General features: G+C 39.0%; 2 protein-coding genes across 4 annotated transcripts in view; one reads left to right on the forward strand and one right to left on the reverse strand.

Moving 5' to 3' along the window:
• The first annotated feature begins 1,670 nt into the window (after nt 1-1,670).
• lamp2 (lysosomal-associated membrane protein 2) lies at nt 1,671-13,673 on the forward strand. 3 transcript variants are annotated; one of them, XM_066715085.1, is made up of 9 exons: nt 1,671-1,820; nt 4,606-4,724; nt 5,308-5,512; nt 5,672-5,833; nt 6,269-6,483; nt 6,601-6,723; nt 6,945-7,005; nt 7,313-7,480; nt 11,037-13,673. In XM_066715085.1, exons 1-9 carry the CDS (start codon nt 1,775-1,777, stop codon nt 11,177-11,179), a joined length of 1,242 nt encoding a protein of 413 aa, XP_066571182.1. In that variant the 5' UTR covers nt 1,671-1,774; the 3' UTR covers nt 11,180-13,673. The 3 variants fall into 3 exon arrangements, with proteins under 3 accessions (XP_066571182.1, XP_066571181.1, XP_066571184.1); XM_066715084.1 differs by lacking the exon at nt 11,037-13,673 and adding an exon at nt 10,284-10,728; XM_066715087.1 differs by lacking the exon at nt 11,037-13,673 and adding an exon at nt 7,857-9,629.
• A 699-nt stretch (nt 13,674-14,372) lies between these two features.
• atp1b4 (ATPase Na+/K+ transporting subunit beta 4) overlaps nt 14,373-24,718 on the reverse strand; it is a 13,218-nt gene continuing 2,872 nt past the window's right edge. The window contains exons 4-10 of the mRNA XM_066714629.1: nt 22,204-22,432; nt 19,267-19,395; nt 18,926-19,030; nt 18,305-18,504; nt 16,439-16,495; nt 16,182-16,274; nt 14,373-15,978 (exon numbers count right to left, since the gene is read on the reverse strand). Of these exons, the coding sequence (XP_066570726.1) occupies nt 15,814-15,978; nt 16,182-16,274; nt 16,439-16,495; nt 18,305-18,504; nt 18,926-19,030; nt 19,267-19,395; nt 22,204-22,432 (978 nt within the window). The 3' untranslated portion in view covers nt 14,373-15,813. The remainder of the gene's footprint in view (nt 15,979-16,181; nt 16,275-16,438; nt 16,496-18,304; nt 18,505-18,925; nt 19,031-19,266; nt 19,396-22,203; nt 22,433-24,718) is intronic.

Raw genomic sequence — 24,718 nt, forward strand, 5'->3', positions numbered from 1 at the left:
CTACAGCAAAATGTTAGACTTCACAGCTTACTGTATTGAAAACCAATTTCAAAAATGACTATTTGACAATTTTGTTCTTTTAAAAATGATCTGCCTGCAGCGTTCATCAATCATCATCCTGTCAATTAAATCTCAACTTGTCATGCTGTCAGTTGTCTATTTGCAGGGTTAAAATCAGGGCATGAAAAAGTTAAATTATTTCAGTACAATCGCCCATCAATGTAAAACTGCCGTTTTAGAAGGTAAGATTTTGTATTTAACAGCTGTGATAATTTTCAATCAATAATGGCAGTGTTTGAGAATGAAAGGCATGTTTTCTTCCATGGTTTAAATTTGATTATTGTTTTTAATTTAACTTGAAACTGCTATAAATTTAAGTTTAAGTACCTTTCAGGTCTTGGACAAACATGACAATATGATATTGTTGAATTATGCTTATATGATTAAATTATAGGGTACTATGAAATTGCATCAAATATTATTTTGTCTTAAAACTGTAGAACTGAATAAAAACTAAATGAGTTGTTGTTCCAATTATCAGAATCAAAGGAAAGCCTTCAACAAATAGCACTTTTAATATAAATGTTTTTTTTCTTTCCAACTAGTTCAGCCATGCTAGGAAAAAATCCAAAATATATAGTTAAGCTGACTACTGGTACTTCCCAGAAGAAATGTAACTACTTACGTTGTTCTTGTGATCAATGAACTTTCCATAATGAACATTAATACTTATTGTTCGCCTTCTTTATCACTCAAGTTGAATCATCTTTATATAGATCACATTGTCTATTATGCTGCAATCTCATTCTGAAATTATACAGGTTTGATAAAACAAGGATTGTCTACACCTGAATGCCTAATTACTTAATTAGCCCATTCGTTACGTAATGTATCGACACATTTCCATTGCCACTTAGGATTTGCAGATTCATTTTAAACATTTTGCTCGAATACCCCAGGACTAGCGTTGGCTCTCATTGATTTATAGGAATCAGCCAAAGCATAATTCCAGGTCACGGAAATTCCTACACTTGGACTAGACCCTTGTTTCATATTTCTTTGACCAAGCGGTAGCAGTGATGTTCGTACACATAGTATGGAGTTGATGCAGTTGATGTTGCTCAACTCAATTTCACACCCGATTTTCCTTCCCTTTTTTAATACTAATTAAAACAAAATAAAAATGGAGAAGAAAGATACTGTAGCATTTCGACCCTGTCACTGGACGCAAAGTTTCACTTCTGCAAATTGAATATCTCTCTGTGGTTTCCCACGATTAGAGGTTTACCATAATAGACTTTCAGCAACAGTCATAAAAATTACTGTACCCTTGCCTCGTCATAAAAAGACACGGGGGTGAAATCCTATTACATAAACATAATGGTGCCATGCCAGGGAGAGAAAAACTATTTAAAATCGTGTCCATTTCTGTGTAGTGTTGTCACTGAAGTCATGAATTGCAAGATTAATCATAATAACATTACTAAATGAATTAGCAAATATAAAAACTATAGTCGTATTTCTCACTCTCACTCTCACTATCCCCGCCCCAGCCTTGTGATTGGTCAGCACTACGGTGTCGGCAGCTCTGAAGGCTGTCACATGACTCATTCCTGCTCAGTGATTGGTGGGCCATAAAGCGTCCGTAGCGGTGAAGCTTGTCACATGACTCCCACTTCCTGCTTCATAGTCCAGCGAGAGGGCAGCGGGTTGTGCATCGCAGCCAGCAGTGGTGATCGTCTGTGCCTGTGTTAGTGTCGTTTGCGGAGTCATCATGTACCGTTACGCTTGTGTGGCTGTAGTTCTGATTTTGGGATGTGGTGAGTATTTACTTTAGCACAAGTGACGCATTTGTTGTGAATAAATGTAGCGTTTTGAGAAGCGAGCAGAAACTTTTCCCCACATCCGGGCCTAGACCGTTGTGCAGCAGCCTGGGTCTCGGCTGTTGTAGATGACGCCAGAGATGGAGGATCCGAAGCGGGTTGGTTTATTGTGCGCGTCGCCCCTTTTCTCTGGAAAATGAAGGGGTGAATTATTTACACTGCTGCGATCATCCATTAGCTACGTAGCTACTTGTAATGTTGGTGTCATTTCAGATTGCTGCAATACAGTTCAATATATCTATGTCCATAAGTCTAATTTTAAAGTGATGATTAATTTGAATGTAATGTACAGTCGTGCTGCTGAATCACGTTTTCTGTGGCGACTTTGGTATCTTGAGGAACTCAGTTTGGCCGCTGGGAGAATCAAGCATCTCCATAAGCAGCCTAATTTGGCTTAATTAAATTGTATCTGAGTGTAATTTTACAATGGCTTTTGTTTGGGGATGAGTCCAAACCCATTTAACTGATTCTTAACCCTGGTCTGCTTGTATTACGACAATCGCTCTTAATCGTAGGACCTTCTCGCACATCATGTGACTTTTTTCATACGTTATGTGTTGCATGTATATCAGGTTTCAGTGTCATGTGCTTCTGTAAACGCAGCGTCGGGTTCACAGGCATGACGGGGCTGTGGTGATGTTGCTGTTTTAAGACCCTTCTGCTCATCTAAACTAAGCACCATCGCACCTTACCTGACGCGTATCGACACTGACATTAAAGGGGGTTACAGCTTATCACAACACCGTATAGGATTATATTTCCGTGTGAATAGGCCTCTCGATTTGAAACTTGTCAAAATTGGTTTAAACGCACTATAGTGATGGTACATTTCTACCTCATTACGACTTTGTGTCCTGATCGGTTAGATCATTCAGAAAAGCGTTTCCTTGCGTATCTACCTGCGTTCACTCTCCACAGCTCTCCTGGTTTGCTTTAATGCTATCCTGATCTCTGACGGTTTCATGTGTGGCATGGCACACCTGGAGCAAAGCAGGCCGTGACTAAATCGATATATTCCAGTAGATGCATTAGTCTCCGATGGGTTTTCTAATGCCTGTACAAGTGTTGACTCTTAAAATGTGTTTTGTGGTTCACTGGAAAATATTTAAAGCAGTTTACACCACTGGGATGAGTCAGTGTGAGCTCAGCCCTGGTTTGTGATTTTTATTTGAATAATCCTCCTTAAATGTGCTTAATTTTCTACAGTACAAACGTATTTGCAAGAAGAGGACAGCCTTTATTCTTGTTTTTAGTAATCTGATGTGATCTTGGTTTTATCCACATTCCTGCTGCCACCTGTGATGCAGTACCAATACAACTGTAGGTATACCTTGTGATTGTCAGATGATTAGGCCTGCCATATCTTTGTTTGGTAAAAGGAGAGTAGGTGTGGTGTTGGAGTTTACCCTTGCTGTACTACCCCCCCCCCCCCCTTCTTATTGCTAGTAAATCTGATTTCATTTTGTTACCTGGAAAGTGTTGTAAATGTGGCACAGTTGCATGGTGCTTTGCAATAGCTACTCCTAGAAGGTTTAACTTTAAGGGGTCATGTTAAATTAATTGCCTGACAGTGCTCTCTGGTGCTGATTGATTCTTCCTCACATGCACCCCTTCATGTGCTGTACTGACATTTTCACACAAGTACAGGTCTTCAATTTAGGAAGTTCTGGTGTGTACCTGTTAAATGCTTTAATTGACATCCCAATTAAAGTAATAGTGAGAAATGGCAGTTCACAGCGCTGTGGAACTTAAACCTTCCCTGAGCAGAGGTGGCCAACCACCTCTGAAGATGCTGTGGCGTTGATCTTAGAACTTCCTCACTGCTGTGGTAGTGCTATATGCAGTTTAACAGTCACTCTGCAGCATGCTAAGAATTGCTGTGAACTGTTGGAAGAAATCGTAAAGAGAATCTTATGACCCCATTTGTAATCTAAGGGGCTAGAAACCTTGCTGTCTAAAGTAATTTAACCTTTAAATTAGTTGTCTGCCAATTGAATAATTATAAAAAAAATTTTTAAAGCTGCATTCAGTTAATTCTCCTGAGTGTTAATACATGTATGGAGATGAATACCCTCAGTCTATTGTGATTCCTGTTTTTCTTTTTTTGCATGTATAAATGAAGATGAAATGCTTGATTTCAAAATGCTTTATCCTTTAATTTTAATTTAATTTTTTTGATGGCTATTAGTGTCGTCGTCGTCCCCCACGCACACTTTTGTTAACCTGCAACAACACAAGGGCCCAACTGAAAGCATTTTCCATGAAGTCAATGTTTACAATAAGTTGTAAAGATTTACAATGGGAGGATGGTAAATGGTGACCTTTGAGCATTATATAATGGTGGTTGGTTTCCTGCATGTACAAACTTAGCTAAATGCAAGACCACTGGGTGCTATGTTTTGTGATCCTTATAGGCCTAGTCCTGAATTCTGAGAAGCTTTAGCTTGTCCTGATGTAGGAATTACTCATAACCCAAATATTTCTTGTGTACCCTTTCCAAAATACTGAGGTACTACTAAAATGAGACAATGGTTGGTACCTTTAATTGGGGGCTGGTAACTGAATGATGTAGTGTAAGTTCTTGCAACACCATATCCTACTTCAGTATAAAGTCAATATTTAGACAAATTAGCAATAAATCTGCTTAAAAGAAGTCGGACCTAATGCTGCAGGGCATATTCCCTCTGTTCATAAACTGAACACTTAACCTTGTTTATTCCAGGAATTCCACTGTTCCAAACCACAGACGTGAGCATCCTGGATAAAGATAACAAGACATGCATGTACAATAACATGATGGTGAACTTCACTGTTCTCTACAATGTAAACGGCACCAATTCTGTAAGTCACTTCTATTATGCAACCCTAGATTTATCAACATACATTGTATGCTAAAGAAATCAAAGCTTTCATGAAGCCTTTTAAAACTGAACAAAACCAGAAAAGCAATGCTTCTTATTTCATGGTTAAATATTTACCCAAATATGTTGTACAATAAAATGTGTAGTGATTGTAATAAGGGAAATGGTGCAGGGGGCATCTGATGAAGTTTTAAGACTGCTCAATGAAATGCACTAGAGAAGCTGGTGCCCTTATTTTTGTTGAGTTAATTTAAGGTGTATGTACAAAAGGGGCCCAGCATGAATGAATTTGACCTTTGTGAAACTGTGTGGATCCTTTTAATAGACTGTTTTGAACATTGTCAGAGGAAAAGCCAGGCTGCATACATTGGCAAATATTACAGAGGGCTTTTGTCCAGATGGCTTTTGGTCCAGCTGAAGCATTCACTTTAACTTGATACAATTTCCTTTCCATACCCATTACTTTCTTAGGTTTTTTTTAACTATAATGGCAAACTCATTGCTTTGGGTTTGAATCTTTTATTTATAATCTTTAATTTTTTCCTCCCCTTTAACTTTCCCAGACTGCAAACTTTGTTCTTCCTGAAACTGTCAATACAACAGGAAGCAAGTGTGGTGAGAAAAGCAGTGTGATGATCCTTCATTTTGGAAATGGTCATTCCTGGAGCATTCATTTTATACGGAACAATGATACATACAAATCAGACAATATCACTTTCACCTACAATCTTAATGATCCAAAAATCTTCCCTAATGCCACTGAGACAGGTGAGTTTAGCAATGTGAGGTACTTTGAGCAGTTTATTGAATTTTGGTACTGTAATGCAACAAACTTTTGTAGTGGGGAAACTACTCAAAACATCTTGTAAGCTTTAAATGGTTTTGGTAATATTTTTGCACACTTCTGTTTGTCTTGCAATACGGCAGGTTACAGAACAGTTGAAAACGAGTATAAAATGAAGGGTATACCAATTAACCACTACTACAAATGCATGAGCAATGATAAACTTGTAAAAGATGGCGTCACGCAGACCTTCTGGAATGTCACTTCTCAGGCGTTCATAAAGAATGGAGAACTTAGTCAAAATGGTAAGTAAATGGAAAGTCTGATTTTCAGTTATGCAAATGATCAAAGAGCAAGATATTTAATTTTTAAAATGCATAATGATTGCAACTTGGTTTTGGTAATTTTTCCCAAGTCACATTGAAGGCTGGAATTTTCCAACTACATGAGTCAAATTACCGTGAGGTGGAAGGCATTGTATGAAGCTGCTGCTTATGATCACTTTTTTTTTAAAGGTGTATTGCAGTACCAACTACTTAAAGGATGGACTCTTGCTTCGGTTTGCTCTTCACTAATGATTATGATGTTTATAGGCAATATGAATTAACTATATGGTCTAATCAAATGTTCTAGCGTTTTAACAGTCACTTGTATGTTACAGTATGGATATTGTGGAAAAGTGGTGCATCGTGTGAGCATCTGCATCCATAAGTGACCGTTCTTTGTATGTTCTTCTACAGTGACCGTGTGTGATGCAGATATCCCATCAACCACAGTTCCCCCCACCACTAATGGCACTACCCCAGGGACAAATGCAACTACAGCAGCACCCACCACTACACCCCCACCCCTGCCCAATCCAGAGACTCACACATACAACGTGTCCAATGCCAACAACAGTGTTTGTCTGATGGCTACTATGGGAATGCGGGTCAGCTACAACTATCATGGCAAGGTTAGAGTAATTTTTTAATTTGTGTATATATATATATATATAATATTCTTGACTTACTCTGCAGGTGCTGTATGCTTATTGTTTAAAAAACAATTTTCCTCCCCTCCCCCCCCAAAGGAATTCCAGATCAATATTGAACCAAACCGAACCACCGCTGGGGGAAAATGTGCTGAATCAAATGTCTCTAGCCTGACCCTGAATGATTCTAATGGAGTGGTGATTAACTTCACCTTCATCAAGGTATGTGTGAACCTGTTCTCAAAGTGTCTTTAGACTGATCCTCTTAACATAATGATGACCCATTCAGGATCAACTTTGAAGAAACCCAATGTGACTGGGGAAAAAAAGGTATCCGTTATCCTCTTCATTCTGGATTTTCATGTTAACTGTTCATATGAATTAAATGCAAATGGAAGTGGATTTGAAAGGCAATTTGTAATCTGAATTTTGTAATTTAACAGAGTGACTCCAAAAACTTTTTCTTGCAAGAAGTGTCCGTACAAATCAAAGTCGATGTCTCTGGTAAGTGAGGCTCTACTTCTTAAATAAGGAAAATGTGCCTTTTATCTTCTGCTTTGATATATTTCACTGATAAAAAAAAATAGAGCTTAAGTAGTATTCTTCCAAATGTATTCCCCTTAACCCACTTTAAAAATTAGTTGCGTTACCTCTTGCAGATCACATGTAAATTTGAAATCTTAAAAACCTGGACTTCTTAATTGTTATATTGCACTCCTTGTTTGAGACTTTTTTTAAGGTGGGGGGGTGGCATAATTATCATTCAGAAACGCTTTTCCTGATCTTCGGTTTTGTCCCCACCCACCCCCAGAGACTTTTAAGCAGACCAACAACACTCTGAGATACTGGGAGGCATCTCTTGGCAGCTCTTACATGTGTAACAAGATGCAGGCTTACCCCATCACCGCAAACCTCTCCCTCACCGCCTTAGACCTGAGAGTGCAGCCATTCAACTTGGAGAATGACAAGTATGCCACAGGTATGTTGGGCCAATCTTTCCTCTGAATGGAGAGGGGCATAGAAAGGGCGTTTTTCAGAGTGCAGGAGGACCTCGTGTGGAACACTTTGCTAATTTGTTTTAGAGCAGCATTTCAGGAAGCCAAATCGAAGCCTGCTAGTTTTATGCTTTTGTGGTAAACTTTTCTCCTTTTCAGCTGTAATTAGTTTATTATATGAACTGTTCAGCCATCATTCATTCCATGCATGACCTTGCTCTTTACTCTTTGGATGACTCAGATTTATGCAGATATTTAACCACAGCATCTAAAAACCCAATCTTCATTTCTCCATTCCAATGCTTTGCTATATTCCTTTGTTTTTAAATTCTAAAATCATATTTCTTTTCTCTTCTGCAGCTCAGGAATGTTCATTGGATGACACCAGCATCCTAATTCCAATCATTGTTGGTGCCGCTCTGGCAGGCTTGATTCTCATTGTAGTGATTGCTTATGTGATTGGTAGAAGAAAAACCCACGTCGGATATCATACTCTCTAAAGTGATTTGCCTAGATTTGACTTGATAAATGATCCTGGTTTTGTTTTGTTCAGTTTTCTACCTTCCTTCCAGGAGCAAGTGCAGGTTGTTTGCCTCCCTATTATGATAAGCATAATCCTAGATCCAAGCCTGAGTGCCTGTGATCAGTGAGCCATTTATGGGGCTGTATAACATTAGCTGCAAACATGTACTGCCACAGAATCAAGCCTAAAGATTGCTTGGTTGCTGTGCATTTTATTTTTCTCAGCCATACTGCTCCTGAATTGACTAATTCAAAAAGTTTGAGAACAGTTGTTGATTTCCATTAAGTTGATGGATTGGTGCTTGACCAGTTTATACTTGCTGGGGTCCAATATTTGATCACCATCAGATGGGTTTCAACCCATTTGCAGTATTGCAGGCAAGATAGGATGAAGTTAAGTGCTCTTGCAGTGGAGTCCTGGATATTTGTTACTTGCTTTAATATTGCTACTAGTTGACCCTTGGCAGGCCATGCTAGTCAGACATTATGATGGGCTAGTAGTCTTTTCAGTGAGCTTATTTGCAGTAAGGGGAGTTGCATTTGAACTTGCACTTGTCCTGTACATGGCATTCCTGTTCTTGTTCATGTAATTCCTTCCCCCCCATTCCCCTTTTTCATGTGTCCCTACAACTCAGCCTTTGTTTTCTGTGTTGGACTTATCCCTGCTGAAAGAATAAATCCACAGCTGTGATGTAACTGTATAGTGAAGTTTGCACTGCAACTGAGCATTTATACACAAAGGAATTGCATGATTTTGTGTAATATAGTGCACTCCCACCCTGTTGGTAGTCCCCTGTATTCCTGGATTCATTATTTCTTATGGTGTACCATGTGAAGGTACTCTAGTATGAGAACCTGACTAATTCAGATCACTAAGCCAGTCACCAGTTTGTTTTAAAATACTCCTTTAGGTCTGATTTGTTACTTATTTATATTTTTAAGATGTTAATTGAAATGCCTTGGAAAGCATGCCTGATTTGCACTGTGCTTAGTTGGCATGTGTCTGGACAAACTTGAAAACAAAGGCTGAGCCATGGCTTTAGAAGTATTATGTTGGACTTGGGTTGTAGGAAAAATAAAATAAAGGGATAGTTCTAATCTGTATGTGGCAAAATGCCTTCCTTTAATTGATTGCTTTATAAACTGCTCTTGTATAAAATGCACTTTTGCTATAACAATCAATTCCTGCATTTTGTTGAAAACCAGTTGCTGTTTAGTTGCATTTGTCAAACTCACTGCAATCTTGGTGTTTTTTGTTTGTTTGGTATAAATGCATGAGATTCACTACATTGCCCCAAATATACATTTTATGTAATGCAATCTTTTTTTGTGGAAACCATTAATGGCTCAAATAGTAGTTCACAATTGTCTACAACTATCTATGAAGCTCAAGAGGTTATTCTATATATCCCTAAAGGCAATCGGTTTAATCCAAATTTGAGTGGTGGAGTGGAGATGCCACTTCTATCTTTAGTCTAATTGATTTTAATGTGGATTGTGCACAATTGTGGGATATTGTATAGTGGAAGCACATGAGACTGGGGGGGGGAGGATTGGTTTTTGTTTTAAACCAAATGTTGTATATCATTAAAAGTTTAATGTTTGAGGTCAGGATGTTATTTTATTGGATGAGCCTGCCATCACAGTTTTGTGTGGGTTATTGGTGCTCCATATACAACACCAGCTTTGGGTAGATCACACCAGAGGCACATGGAAGTCCTTTGGCAATATCCCTAGTTTAAAAACCTTATAGCAGCATGTGTCTTGCATTTTATGTATCCCATGGAATATTCCCCCCCACCTCTTGCATATGTATGCTTTGCTCTACAAATTGAGATCATTCTATTATTCAACTGTAGACGAATTTCATATTGAAACTTAATGATTTGGCACTTGAAATGTAATATTTAAGCAGTTTGCCTTCACCTGTGCCCAGGAATACATCTTTATTTAAATTACTCAATTTGAAAAGGGAATCCTAATTTTGGTTCTGGAAGTTACTTTTATGTACATATACTTTAAGTACCATTTTTATAAATACCAAATTAAGCAATAAATCATTAAATCTAACGTCTACAGATTTCATGTTAATGTAATCGATAACCTAGCACTTCTGTAAATACTGTACATTGTGGTGATCTACCAGATCTTAAACTACCATTCAATGTCTTTTTTTTTTTTTTGTTCTTTCTCCCCCACACCCCAACACTTACTTTTATCACTTTTTCTCCCCAACACCCCCACCCCCCCTCCCTCTCCATCCAGCTGAAGACTGCCGCTCTGATAATCCTGGGATCATTGTGCCCATTGCAGTCGGGGTAGCCCTTGGTGTTCTGGTTCTTGTAGTGGTGGTGGCATATTTTATTGGAAGGAGGACAAATCGGAACAATGGATATGAGCAGTTCTCCTAGATGGGGAAAAATATAATTTCATAGAAATTATAGCACTTCTGAAACCTCACGCATTGGAAATCTGATGACCACTCAAATTTCCTGAACACTCTGAAAATCTAAAAATGTGAAAATTCCCTTGATATTTAATGCACGTATTCAATATTTGTAGTTGTTTGTGCCAACATCCCTAAACTCCTGTTTTGTGTTTTAGTCAATCATGCAGATTCATGTGTACATTTTTCAACCTGGTTTCAAGTCTTTTCTTTGACATGTACTTAAATAACTTCTTTCAAAATAAACAATTTTCTATATTTTGACATGCTGTGGCTTTTCCATCCCCTGAAGAATGGACTGGCTTGATTCTCTTGCAAGGAAGAGTCGATTTAAGGCCGTTGCCTTTCACTACACCCTGACTTATACTTGAATGTCTGTCTATATTGTATTTTCTGAACAGGATTGAACTCCTTTATGAAACTTGGAATTGTTCCTTAATGTTGCTGTTCTTTATTTTCAGGATACTTAAATGCTTTTTGCCTATATTTCCAGTTTAACTTCTCTGTATGACTAACACTACCAGTGACATCTCTGCTCATTTCTCCTCCTCTCTGTCTTCTCTCTATGGCAGCGGAGGAGTGCTTCCTGGACTCTGACCTGAGCTTTCTTGTGCCTATCGCTGTTGGGGTGGCTTTGGGCTTCCTAATCATCCTTGTGCTAATCTCTTACCTGATTGGGAGGAGGAAAAGCCGTACAGGATACCAATCAGTATAACCTTTATTAATTCAGTAATTCTCTGCTGTTGCTGCTGCTATCCAGGCCTTGTTTAAAGCTGAAGCTAGTCCGAATCCTAGGAAACATTTGATTTTGCTGTTCAAGAGAAGTTTCAGGCTAGACACTTAAGTAGAACTAGCCTGTTCCCTCGAGAACGCGGGTTGGGGGGAGCACAATGCATCATGGCCGTATACCCTTTTCCACATGGGCTGTACTGTATCTCTGATAATTCACAGTAGTCCTCTTTTACAGTACACCAGGGGTAGTCAATTATTTTGTGTCGGTGTCCAAATTTCAACGTCAACGTTCAGACATCAAAGTAGGGGGCTGGGAAATCGCACCTTCAATTGTCCCTTTCCAGTACACGCACAATTGTGTGCATTAGTAATATACCCTGTTGCTTATATTTAGTACATTAATTTGACAAAGTACAAAAATAAAACTTTTAAATCAATGTAAATATTAGGATTAAAATGGTTTCAGACCACTTAAATTTATTTTGTTAAAGATTATTGTAGGGATATGGATAAACAATAGAAACTTTCAATCATTTTGTGTCTTATTAGATTGAAGTGTTTACCATTTCCCTTTGTCCCACTGTGCACTGCACAAAATTAATGTGTGCAAAATGAGGGCAAAGGGTTGAGTAAATCAGGGTGGGGGGTCTGGGGGTCCTCCCCTATAAGATTTTGACCGTTGGAAACCTGAAATGCGTGATTCAGAGTCATTTCAAAGTTGAAAAACAGCTCGATCTCCATGAAATCGGGCAGATTTGGACTCTGAACATCTTTGCTTCACAACCACATATCACCAGTGCAAAATCACATATCAACTGACATTATGCAGCAAACTAGACGCGGTTTCTGGTGCTTGTCAGTTGGTCTGTAATTGAAGCGGATGCGGATGCACAACTCTCAATTTGTGCGCTGCTAGAAATACGCGTTTTCATTGGAAATGAGCAGTTTCCGTCACTGATGTAGGAGTTGAAATATGTCCACACGACAAACGATCCGCAGTTCAGCGGTTTACTTACAGAAATCAGGAAAACAAACCGAATACCTGAAAGTGCCGCTGTTGCCCCAGTCCAGACCGTGTATAGACACTCCGAACCGGGAATCTGTGAGCAATCTGCTGACTAACACAATAACAAGCACTGAGTGCAACAAACCTCAATAACATCACATTAGAAAACAAACTAACAAGAAAATACAATCATGATAAGTTAATTAAAATTATTCTCACGGTCCAGTCAAAAGCGTCTGGCAGTCCGCCTATTGACTACCCCTGCAGTACACCCAAATTCCTACAGCATTTTAAGAATGGATACTAAAACCTACACCAGTTTGCTTTTCAAATTTAAAATATGTTGAGTGAAGGTAGGCAATACTTTTTATCAAAATTATATACATTCATGTCCATCTTTTCTACCCTGTAAGATTTTTAAAGTCTTATGTCCTGTTGATGCTCACAACTTAAATTAACCATGACCATTTTCAAGAGTAATCGAGACTCCTAAGGTCTTACACACTTGCATATGAATACTGGTGGCATGTAATCACTTTCTGAACTATATTGTGCATGAATTGTGTTGCTGTTGTGCATAGAATCTGCTCGAGGCATTTTGGTCCTTCCACTGATGACCCACAGAATAAACCTGCTGCTCTTAGGGAAAGCATCTTCAATAGGTTCTCTACTCCTCTTGGAAATAGTCACTCCTGTTTAGTTTGTATTCTAGCCATGTATACATTTAATTTCTTATATAGTGAGTGAAAAGTCCCTTTTGTTTAAGGTATGATCTGTTTTAAGGAGAATGTAGTCCAATATGGAAGTGTGAATGTAAGAACATAGTGGGAACTGAAGTGTTCAAAGCCACCTTTTTACCAAGACCAATTCAAAATATTTTTTGTTCACATTGATATAACATCTGTAGCAACAGATCTGTGAATCTGAAATTAAATGATTGCAATTGCGTTGCCCAATGGCACATCTGATTTAAAAGGAATATGTTCCTGCAAATACAGTTGTATTTGTGCTAGTGTTGGGAGAATCTTACTTTTATTTCTTAATGCTCCAATGTTTTCTCCCTGGTGATGGACCTCAATGTTAACAATGCAGATGGAAAATACTAAACATTCTAGTTTAAGATACAAATGCATAACCTTTGCATATAATCCAGTTACTTGGAGCACAAGCATACAGCCAACTGTTGTAAGATTGATATTATAGCAACTTGTCATTTGTGTATAGATTGACTGATTTCCAATGTTATATTTGCACACTGATTGCAAATCTAAACTGCCCCTCTCAGAGTTGTTTTTTTTTCCTGTTCCCTCTAAAATGGACACTGGCAATCCTGCCTGGTTGTGTGTGCCTTTGTTACATTTTTCTGCTCCCCTCCCATCATTCAGTCTGCCCCAGTATGTCTTCTAGACTTTCATGACCTGTAAAGTTGAGGGAGAGAGGAATACAAATAAAGTTCTTTTCATTTTCTAAAGCCATGTGTGATGACTTCTTTTTCCCCTCAAAACAGAATTTGACTTGGTCCAGAACATTGTTTCCCTCCCAGATGACCTTCAAACTCTTCCAGGAGTCAGTGTTAATAAAATAAGATTACAGATTAATAGCTATGCCTGTAAGTGCTATTTGCAGCCATACATTTACTGTGTCTATAAGGTACAGAGGTGGATTTGATCAGTCATTGTAAGAGAATATTGCTGCTGTCAAGGGAGGGGGCACAACTGCCACTGATTTCAGAATACCCATCTGTCACATACAGCCATTTCAGTATTTCAATTATTTGTTCTCGCCCCTGCTCTGCTGAAGCCAAAATGTCACTTCTTCTAATGGTCTATATTGGCAAGTGATTCATAGCTCCTAGTTGCAGTAGGAAATAAAAAGAAGATTTTTTTTTTTTTAAATTAGTTTATTTAGTTCAATTCTTTGATTGACTGCATTTGCTATAACAATGTTATGGCTATATATATATATATGTATAGATATATATATATAGATAGATATATATATATATGTGTATGTATATATATATATATATATACATACACATATATATATGTATAATGGCATACTTTTCTTCCCAGAAAAATAAAAACAATTTAGTGCATGTACTGAATCTGCAAAACTCCATCTTCTCCCAACTCATTTCACATATGGCTTTTTACAATTTATTTATTTATATATATATATATATATATATATATATAATGTCTAAAAAGCCATATCATTGTTAAATACTTGTATCAAAAGTTAATTTGTCAATCAAACAAAAATAAATAACAAGATCCATAAATGTAATTTCTGTACCAAAATAAAAAAATGATAATGACCTGTTCACTACATTACAGATAATGGTGACATATCCTACTGTAAGTGGCTTTTTAGTGTGATCCAGGTATTGGTAGAAGGTCATAGTTACTACAATACTACATTTTGTATTTATATTCTTAAAATAAATCCAAACAATAGGGCTGTTGCAACCTTTCTAACAAAATACTGCTGCACTGTATCCAGAACTTACACAGATTTAACTACTCATAATGAGCTCTCTCAGACTGTTTCAGCAGCTGTTTAGTAATGCAATGACCACAGTGCTAGTTGTTTTGTCAATGTCATATACTATGGAATAAAGGCACATTAATTATGACTTTAAGTAAGCCAGAGAATAAGGAGTGTTCTGACACTTTGAAGTGGTATATAATTATGCTACATCCATTATTAATGTTATGCTTTAGAGCAAGAAGAGAAACGCATGAAATAAATTACAAGGACATTACAATTCCCAAGATTGACGGCTAATACAGAGATGGGAATCTGCTGTTAATCGGGTGAATTATTTTTACTGTTGCATACTAACTGCAAGAAATTAACTGATCTGTAAATAAATCCAGAGACATTTTGACTAAATACTACAGAGAACAGTATTTTTAGAAGTATTTTATTTCTATACCTTTTCTAATCAATTTGTAGCCTTAGTGTTTCTTTCTGTTTTCTTCTCTAGCTTACCAACTCAGTTATTTGAGCGGAAGTACACATTGGTGGAAACAGATACACTTACAATAGAAGATGCTAATGCACTGCGGACTTTCAAATGATGAGATAGACTACAATACCCTGACAATAGTTTTTTCAGTCTTAACATTATTATTAATATTATTATGAATGTGCATGGGCATTATTTTACAGAATGAATATGATTTTGTGACAAAAAGCGCTAGTGTAACTGCAGTAGGCCAATATGTATGCCTGAATACCACTGGCTAATGAATGACATTAGATCATTAGTGCCCATTGGCCCTTATTCTACTGACTGTGTTCTGAGAGCATCAGATACAATGTTATCTGTTGATATAAGTCACGGTAGCTTTCACTAGTGTATTAATGTTGTAGATCGTTTGGTGTGTAAAATGTGGGTTTGTTTGTGTGTCTGACTTTTTCCTAAACAAGAAATAATAATATATAGCGGTGAGATGATGGCTGTGGACCAGTGCTACGCATCCACTGCCAATCCTCCTGGGTGAATCTCCGTGTTTTTCCTTTCACAATGTTTTTTTCTTCACTGTATCACTCCGTCTGCTGTGCACGGCCTTCAAGACGGTGGCGGCCCTACTCGCCTCCCATCAATAACCGCCGACCTTGAGTGTGAAGGTGATCCTGCCAAGGAAGCGATCTTGCGGGGAGTCATTGATGATGCCTTTGCCGTTCAGCTTGCACTGGACAGTGAGAGGGGTGTCGGTTTTCAGGTTGGGAAACTGAACGGCCACCACTGGGGATGTGTAGTTCACCTGCGGGGCATGTTTAAAAGAAGGGAGAGTGTCTTACTCCAACTCCATCAGTTTCTATTCTGGTAAATACAAACAGGCACGAGTTGACAACTGGTCTTCATTCATTATAAATGCAATAGACATTGTTGCCTGAGAAGTGTGAAAAGATCCCCCTCAGCTGTGCCTCTGTGATATGTATCTAGTGGATCTCAATCCATACTTACATGTCTCAGCTTTCCGTAGTAAGGGTAATACATTAGGTTGAAAAAGCTGTGTGGGTAGAATTCAATGGCTCCAAGGTTCTCTGGCCCACCTTTCTGAAGTCAAAAAAGGTTCTGTTACAAGTTGCCCTGCAGTAGAATGGCTGTGTTAACAGCTTCACGTAGAAATTAGGAGCAAAACATTTTGCATATAATCAACATTTAGGCAAAATCCAGGAACTGGAAAAAGAACAGGAATATAAATGTACACAGCTGGTTACCTGAGCGACACAAGTCACATTGATTGGAGTGCCATCACCGGGCAAGTACCCAAGAACCTATATGGACACAGAAAAATGAAAGATAATACTTGCAGCAACATTAATACCAGTAACCTGGAGTGAATGGCGTTTATTCAGTTTTCTGCTGCTACTCATATCTTGTAGGGGATGAAATGTCAGCAATCAGCACCCTTTTGACAAAAGGAACTGTTTTGCCAGTGCCAGTGTCTCAGGAGGTTGCAGGAAGAAGCTGCACACATCACTACCTATTGGAGCAACTGCCCACAGGTACACTTTAGTTTGTGTTTTGGGCAGAGTCTCAGTTTGAGCTGATTTTGCCATTGAAAATAATAATAATAATAATAATAATAATAATAATAATAATAATAATAATAATAATAATAATAAATAACTCAGAAGGTTAGAATGCTGTGTTGAATTGAATTAAGCCAATTCAGCCAACAAAGACTGTAATTATGTATTTTCTATGGCAGTGAGACAGATTCAATTAATTAAATAACCATAAGAATGTGCACTTGATTCCAACAAAGTGGACTAGACAGTCCACTACAATTAATGTTGATTGCATTTTCTGTTTGTTAGTTTTGTCTTAACAAGTACATGATGATCCTGCTTAAATTTCATTGTCTGATGCCAGACTACTCAAAAACAGAGGCCAAGAGCAATTATCCCTCAGTGAGAGGCAGCAAGTTGGGATTAAACAGGAGGACACCCACATCTGAAGCATAAAACCGTTTTTTATAAACACATTACGCAGCTCTGATAGGCTGGATCATTCCCTTCATGTCAACAGTGCTTAATAATAGAGTGCGTGGGACGAGCTGTGCTAGTGGAGCTGCTCTAGTCTGAGAGTGCCAGCATGCACACTTCTGCCTATATTCATTCATTCAAAGTAAAATGCTTTTCCTGCAGAAAAAAAAAAGAAAAGAAAGTCCAGCCGTTGCCACCTGCTGTTTCAACCCCAGAGCCCCAGAGCCCTGGCACTGGCACTGGCACTGGCACTGGCCATATGAGCTTCTGTTCTCAGATTCAATAAACATCCACTAGGGATTTCCAGTGGCGGACGAACACTGTTTCCAATGAGTAATGCTTTTTTGTGGTGGGGGGTAAAGCTTGCAGAGCAGGGTTTAAACCAAAACAGTAGTTATGTAAGGTGTTCTCAGTAGAAATGTTTGAATGGAAGGAGATACAGGTCACAGGTTAAGAAATAGTGACGCACAGCAATGAACACTCACACACACAGCCACGGAAACACATGCACACAGACGCAGGTGATGGAGCCAGCTCCCCGACACGCTGCCAGAAAGGAAGAACCAATTCTAATCATAGCCAGCAGGTGTCAGCACAAATACACAAAACAACTTGGCAAGAAAATGAAATTGTGTGCTCTATAAAAATATAAATAGTGAAAATACTATACTCTTCTGGATCCTTGACTATGGGCAGTTTTTAGTCCTTGGTACGCTCCTCTATAAAAACAGGCCCCTGTGCTCTCTCAAATCTTTTAAACACTAAAAACATTAATTAAACATAATTTAACATTAGGATAAATGTAAATAGACATATATGAATTAATGATATATGTTTGAAACTTTGCAGGTTTGACATGAAAATGGAAGCTAGTGGAAACATCTTCCACATCTAGGCCTTCTTCCAGCAGTGGATCTATATAGATTTATGAGGATGATGATGATGATGATGTATATATATATATATATATATATATATATACATCATATAAAGCACATTAACCCTCTCCTTCATAGGGGATTTTCCAGAGTTGCATTGGAGAACTGTTAGGAGGTTGACACAAGATCAAGTGCCCAGCACAGGTCACTGTCTTACCCGGTTCATCCTGATGAAGATGCAGGGCTTTCCCTCAGAGTAGCCGAAGCTTGGATCAGTCTCGCCGGAGCAGTTTCTCAGCAAGGACCTTTTAAACTGGCAGGCCTTCCTCTCGGCGCTCTCCTCTTTGTCGTCCTGCATGAAGTACCTGTTCTCTCTACACTCAATATTCTGCTGCTCCTGAATGGTGTCGTTATAAGCTGTGAGTGAGAAGAGTATTACTGACCCACAAAAAGGCTGTCTGGAGTGGGGTGTCGTGTAGGAATTCCTGCATGTTTAGAGCAGATTAGGCAATCCCATTCCTCAAGGGCCTGGTTCCTGCAGTTTTTATAGCTACCCTTTCAATTTGCAACTGACGAAGACCTGGAATAAACACATTACTTTACTGCATATCCTCATAATGACTTGAACTAAGAATTGAGGTACAAGGTTCCTCAACCAAACTCAAGGACTGGACCCGATCCCAAGGACCCCATATCTAGAAGAAGAAGGAAGGGGCAATGGAAATTGTGAGGAAAACCCTGCAACTTCACAAATTAGTTGCCCAAGGTCTACACAGTGAACCTTTCAGTGCTACTCCTGCTACCTCCTCCATGCTTCTCTGTAGACAGAAACACTCACGTGTCAGGTATGACTCCAGCGCCTCGACGTAGTGTATCCAGGAGCTTTTATCAGAGGCATTGAAGGAAATTTCAAAGCCGTTCCAGTGAGGTGCCATCATCATTCCTGGGAAGCAATGCCAACATAGTTGGTGACCAGAACAACACAGGAGACTGGACTGCACCACAGGGGTTGATGTGCATGCATGAGAATACAGCTTAATCCCGTAATAACAGCACGTATAAATTGGTTGTTTGGTATTGACTGTATTGAGCATTAGTGGGAATTGCTGAATTGCATTGGGCCAGTAAGGGAGTAGACCCCTGACCCAGCTGGCCCACATGGCATACTGCAGCTCCTACCTGGTGGTAAAACTCTCTCGTTGTACGTGGGAGTGTAGGGGCTGATAGTCCACATCAAGCTGCACATACAGGCAGCAAACATTGTAGCCAGGAAAGCGTACAGCGACACATAGAAGAGGATAATGAGACCTAGAAGAGGAAGAGGGACACAGTCACATCATTGCAAAGTATGGCATTTCCTTTTATAGTCATGCAGCCAAAGAGTCCAGATCTGACTCCTCTCATCGGCTGCAGTCCTGCCAAGGCCGTGGCTGGCACTATGTTTAGTTCCTGTGAGAAAACTAGAGCCCAGACCTCTTTTGCAGATTCTTAACACCGTGAACAAATCAGCTGAAAGCCAACTACAACACAATGCCTTATGGGGTACTGGGATTCCCGTCTCCAAGCACTCTTGCAGTCTATTAAAAGGAAGGCATCTGTGTTGGGACTGCACTATACTGTACTATACTGTTCTCTACTGTACTGTACTGTACTGTACTGCACGGTACCGCACTGTGATATACTGTGCTCCACTCTATTGTCTTGGGCAAGTGAACACTGAACCCACACTCTGTGCCCCTCATCTCTGTCCATGTCTTGGAACGGCTAATCTCCTGGGATGAGATTGGTCTCAGTGTTGGAATCCCCTCTGTACTGCCCAGACAGGCAACTATACAGAGCAGGCCCAGGCTTTTCATGAGCTTATCATATTGGATTAGTCAGATGAGCTAGCATTGTCTGCCCACATAATCTATTCTGTTTTCTTAAAATGCCAGAGACTGACAGTGTAAACAGCTTCACTGTAACAACACTTGTCCACGTTTTCAGTGTAGATTTTCCTAAATCAAGAACACTTCTGCTAAAAGGACAATATGCTTACTGCTTCTGTTACCAATATTAATATCACTACTACTACTATGACTACTACTTCAACTACTACTACTAGTACTACTAATAATAATAATGTGTTGGCCCGTGTAGTAGAAAAGGAAAAAAGAAAGAAAGGAAAATCTTTTCTCCAAACAAAAAACCAAATGGCTGGTTCCTTAATCTTCCATTAACAATCTATTTGTTCCTAATCAAAGTAAATGTGTAATGTGCTCCACCAATACCAAATGGCCCTTTGCTGTTTTTTACGGGGGCTATTTCAGCACACTTTTTAAAAGAACTGGTAGGAGCCAGCGCTAGGTCCCAGAGCGACAAAGGAGTTTCTGTTTAAGCTCAGTGAGAATTCTCCCAGCTGTCCTTTCACTCAGGAACACAGTGAACCTCCGGTTGCCATCAGAGAGACAGTCTTTCGAAGCCATAAAGAGAGCCCGCCAACTCCATGGAGCCCACATCACACCACTGTGGCATTGTGCAGCTTTGGACAGCCTCTTTTAAGGTACTTACAGTGGTAGCTAGTATCCTTTTTATTCCACAATTTTCATATATAAAACACCATGATGCAGCAAACACAGAATCTCGTTTTTTTATTATTGCTTTTTGTGTCTTCGTGAGCAAGTCACATAGGACAAATTACTACAAGTAATTGTCAGTAATTGTACAACATGAATGTTGCAGCTCTTAAAAAACTAATGAAGCTGCACACAGTCATATAGCACGACTTGCATGCAGTACGCTAATTTGTATTTTGTGGAAGGCTTCAAACAGGCCGAACAAATAGGACTCAACTCATTAATAAATAAGCAGCCACTGAGTCCTATTGGTTGCACTGATGCAGTAATGATAGAAACAACACTCACTCAAGCTTTCATTTCAATGATTTCAGACTTTTTTATGGCCCATACATCACCCATGACATCTGTTTTGTTGTTTTGCTTTTAAAAATAAAAAAACATATAATTTGTGACGTACAAAGTGACCTTTCTTTCCCCAGACACTGATTTAGACTCCAGTACGAATCAGCGCTTGCAGATCTACTGTATACTTATGGTCCCTGGGGACTCTCCTTTCTAGTTTCTCAATAAACCAGGCAAGATGTTTTTGTCATCAGGGGACACTAGTATGAAAAGAAGCATTGCGACAAAAGTGCAGCTCCATCCAACCGAAGTTGGATTCAATAAGTGTACACAGAAAGGATGAAATGTCTCCAGAGCTCTACACTTGGTTACTTTCACCTTTTTAGTTGCACAGCGCATAGTGTGGGACACCATCACTGATGTTGCAGAATGACTTTGGGTATTTATCCATTCTCTGAGGCTGCAAACATGTGTGAAATGCCCTGCAGGTCAGTGGCATGTTGGGAAAATATGAAAGGACACAGCAGAGTCCTATGAGAAAAAAGCACCCTGGCAGTCAGACAGTCAAATACAGAGCTGTGCTGCAGAGGTTGTTTTCCCAGGACTGCTACTGATCCACAGCAGCCAGACAAGTTATCTGCGCACCTATATAAACAATGACCAGATGATCCATTATAACAGAGACTATGTCAGCTGCACAAGACTTCAAGGTTTCAATTTATAGCCAACATCTCAGTTAGCTCCCAGCAACACAAATACTAAGATTGAAATCAAACCAACCTCCTTCATTCATATTGCAATTGTCACAAAGCAGAACCCTACTGACACAAGACAGTGCAGTCCCATAAACCACAGTGCAAGTGAACACTGGGAACTGGGGGTATTCTATGTGCACAAACCATCTAGAGAATTACAGAAGAACTGAGAATACTTATTTACAAAGCCATTCTAATGTCTAGGTACTTAAATGGCACCAGTGAACAGTGGCATGTATTTATATAAAGGCGCTAGTTGCACCTCTATGGAACTTGTCTCGCTTTCTCATTTTCAGCCCTTGTTGTTTTTGCCTAAGGAACTAAAAGTATGGCAACACACTAAGTAAAGAAATTGCACATAGAAAAACATGATACTGAACTTTGCTGTTCCGTAAAGGAGTTCTACAGAATCCTCTCCTCACAGAGATTTCTTTAACACTACATAAAACACTCCCACTTACTCCAGCTTTTTGCAGTTCGGCCCATAAACTCCCTGGTCTCGGGATTCCACAGGAACTTCTTCAGATCGGCCATCACCTCCTTGCGGGTCTTCTTGGGCTTTGGCTTGGACTTCCACCACTCGTACGCTGGCTCTTCCTCCTCGTCACACAAGTCGCCCTCTTCCACGTTTGCCGCTTCCTCCAAGCCTTCTGCAGCAGCTGGCTCTCGCTGGGGCTCAGTCTCTCCAACCTGGGGCCGAAGCACAAGGAGCGAGTGGTTTAGTGTGGTTCCTCACAGTAGGACAACTGCTCCTCTACTGCTTTCCACCTATTCACCTCCTGCACCACTGTAACTGATTGATTAACTTATCTGTGTAAGACCTACAAACAAAAGAGAGCAATCTAAAATGCAAACCAGGCAGAATTGCATGCCTCGTGCTAGATCTAACTGACACCTTCTGCTGATTTTGTAATACACTCAAGCCAAAAAATACCAGTCATTTGTTTTTTTACAGATTGGTCTACACAATGAAGAAAAATATACCCTGAATAAAGATCATACATTTAATTTTCATAGTATGGATTTGATTACCATTCATGTGAAGCTTTGCTTGAGGTTATACAAGTCAAGAAAAATACTACCACAAAATGCCAATTGGTTACCAGTATTGCAGTACCATTTGTCCATTGTATAGCAGAAAAAGCTGGAGCTCAGAGATTCCTTTCTCACTGGAGAGCAGAAACCTCTTGCAAAGCTGCTCAGTAAGAGACAACTCCATTTGGTCCAATAGGAAAAGACAGGTATGTACCGCAGTGTGTATCATTAGTTACAGATTACAGGAACCAGATCGAAGAATATTCACCCAGCTTGGAGCCCCTTGGTTGATCCCTGTCTGAAGTGTAGAATGTCTTTGTCTGTTGCAAGATTGCACAAAACAAAAAGTCTGTGCTCCTCTGGGGCTTCTCACAACATTCTTTCATTGCTTGTAGATAACATTAAAAGGAGCTTAAAGAGATTTCCAAGTACGTCTGCCAGACCAGCTAATCATTGACCATTAAGATAAATGAAGATTAACAGTGCAGACTGTTGAAAGGGGTTTGGTGTAGCCTATCAAGGGATATTTTAAAGTCATGGCATACTATAATACACAATTGTCTGAGAACTCAGAATATTCAGTTGACAATTTAAAGAGAATTACATATATATTGGGTATGTGACATGGTAGAAATAATTATATCATATTGATAGATTATCTCAGATTATTTATTTATTTATTTATTTATTTATTTATTTATTGCCCTTATCCAGGGCAATTTACAAAACATAAGTGCAGTACAAAGTGCAAAAATACAGTTCAGTATAGATATATATATATATATATATACACCATTTATATATTGTTTATTTTTTGCCCATAGATGAAAATCTCATAACATCTTGATGGCTGATGTTCTGCTAATTACCTCAGAGAGATGAGAAGTTAGTACTCTTTATAACAACGTCAGTCCTTAATTGACTGCAGAGTCAGATCAATTGTATGAAGTTCAACAAGTCTGCACCGTGGCTAGTGAAAGATCATGGCATTTTTTGTTTATTTTTTGCCTCTGAGTCTTGGAATGATATACAAACTATGCTAAATGTGAAGGGTCTAATGTAAATTGCCAAACTTCATATCCCTCATATGACAAACATTCTTTGCTTTTAAAAACTGATATTTTTTCTACACTGTTATGGTATATAATTGTTGCTGTGCATTATTTAACTGTTTCGTAATTGGTACTGTAGTTTAAATGTATCATTCTACTATACTGCCAACATGGCCTTCTCTAATAATGGACTATACTGTAGGCATTATACATGTGCAATTCTTTATGTTGCAGTTTCTTAACTAATTCTCCATCACCAAGGTGATGGCCTAGTAAAATAAGGAGATCATTTGAATTCATGACATTTTGTCCTGAGCCCTAGTGTTACTGTTTCTTTTATCCGTTATCTCAGTCTTACTACTAGTTTTCTACCCTGTCCATCCAGCGGAGAGGTCATCCACCAACTGTCAGACGAAAAAAAGGCCACTGTGTCAGCCAGATGTTCTGTAGTGATTTCTCCACATCTGGGCTGCTTTCCACATTGCAAGGCCATACTCTCCACACCACGCTAACTTCTCAAAGACCATGCTCCCATGGATGTTAATTTATATTAAAGCAAAAAGGCACATTTTTGAATGAAAAAGGGGGTCTGGGTTTACAAAACAAAGATATCTATTGATTAGGTAAGGTCCTGCACTCCTCAGTCATTTGACCAGGATCTCTAGCCCAGTGCCTGTGCAGAACATCTGTGTTCCTCTTTGTCACTCCTTTTTTTATGAGTTTACTTACATGGGGACTACAGGAACCTTGGAGATGGACAATTTCAGTTAAATCACTGAGGACCAAACACCAATTGGGTTATTCATTAATTCAACAGTGTACATCAACATAGATAAGGCAGGATTCATAATTATTTTGTGTAACAGGAAATTGGGTTCATAATGAGGCA

Source organism: Amia ocellicauda, chromosome 10, assembly GCF_036373705.1.
Source record: "Amia ocellicauda isolate fAmiCal2 chromosome 10, fAmiCal2.hap1, whole genome shotgun sequence".
In the NCBI taxonomy this organism is placed as follows: domain Eukaryota; kingdom Metazoa; phylum Chordata; class Actinopteri; order Amiiformes; family Amiidae; genus Amia; species Amia ocellicauda.

Bases quoted from the DNA above. Each gene is read 5' to 3' on its own strand.
- lamp2 (XM_066715084.1), top strand. From the start codon at position 1,775: ATGTACCGTTACGCTTGTGTGGCTGTAGTTCTGATTTTGGGATGTG. The intron at 6,724-6,944 runs GTATGTGTGAAC...GTAATTTAACAG, and splicing joins TTAACTTCACCTTCATCAAG to AGTGACTCCAAAAACTTTTT. The intron at 7,006-7,312 runs GTAAGTGAGGCT...ACCCACCCCCAG, and splicing joins AATCAAAGTCGATGTCTCTG to AGACTTTTAAGCAGACCAAC.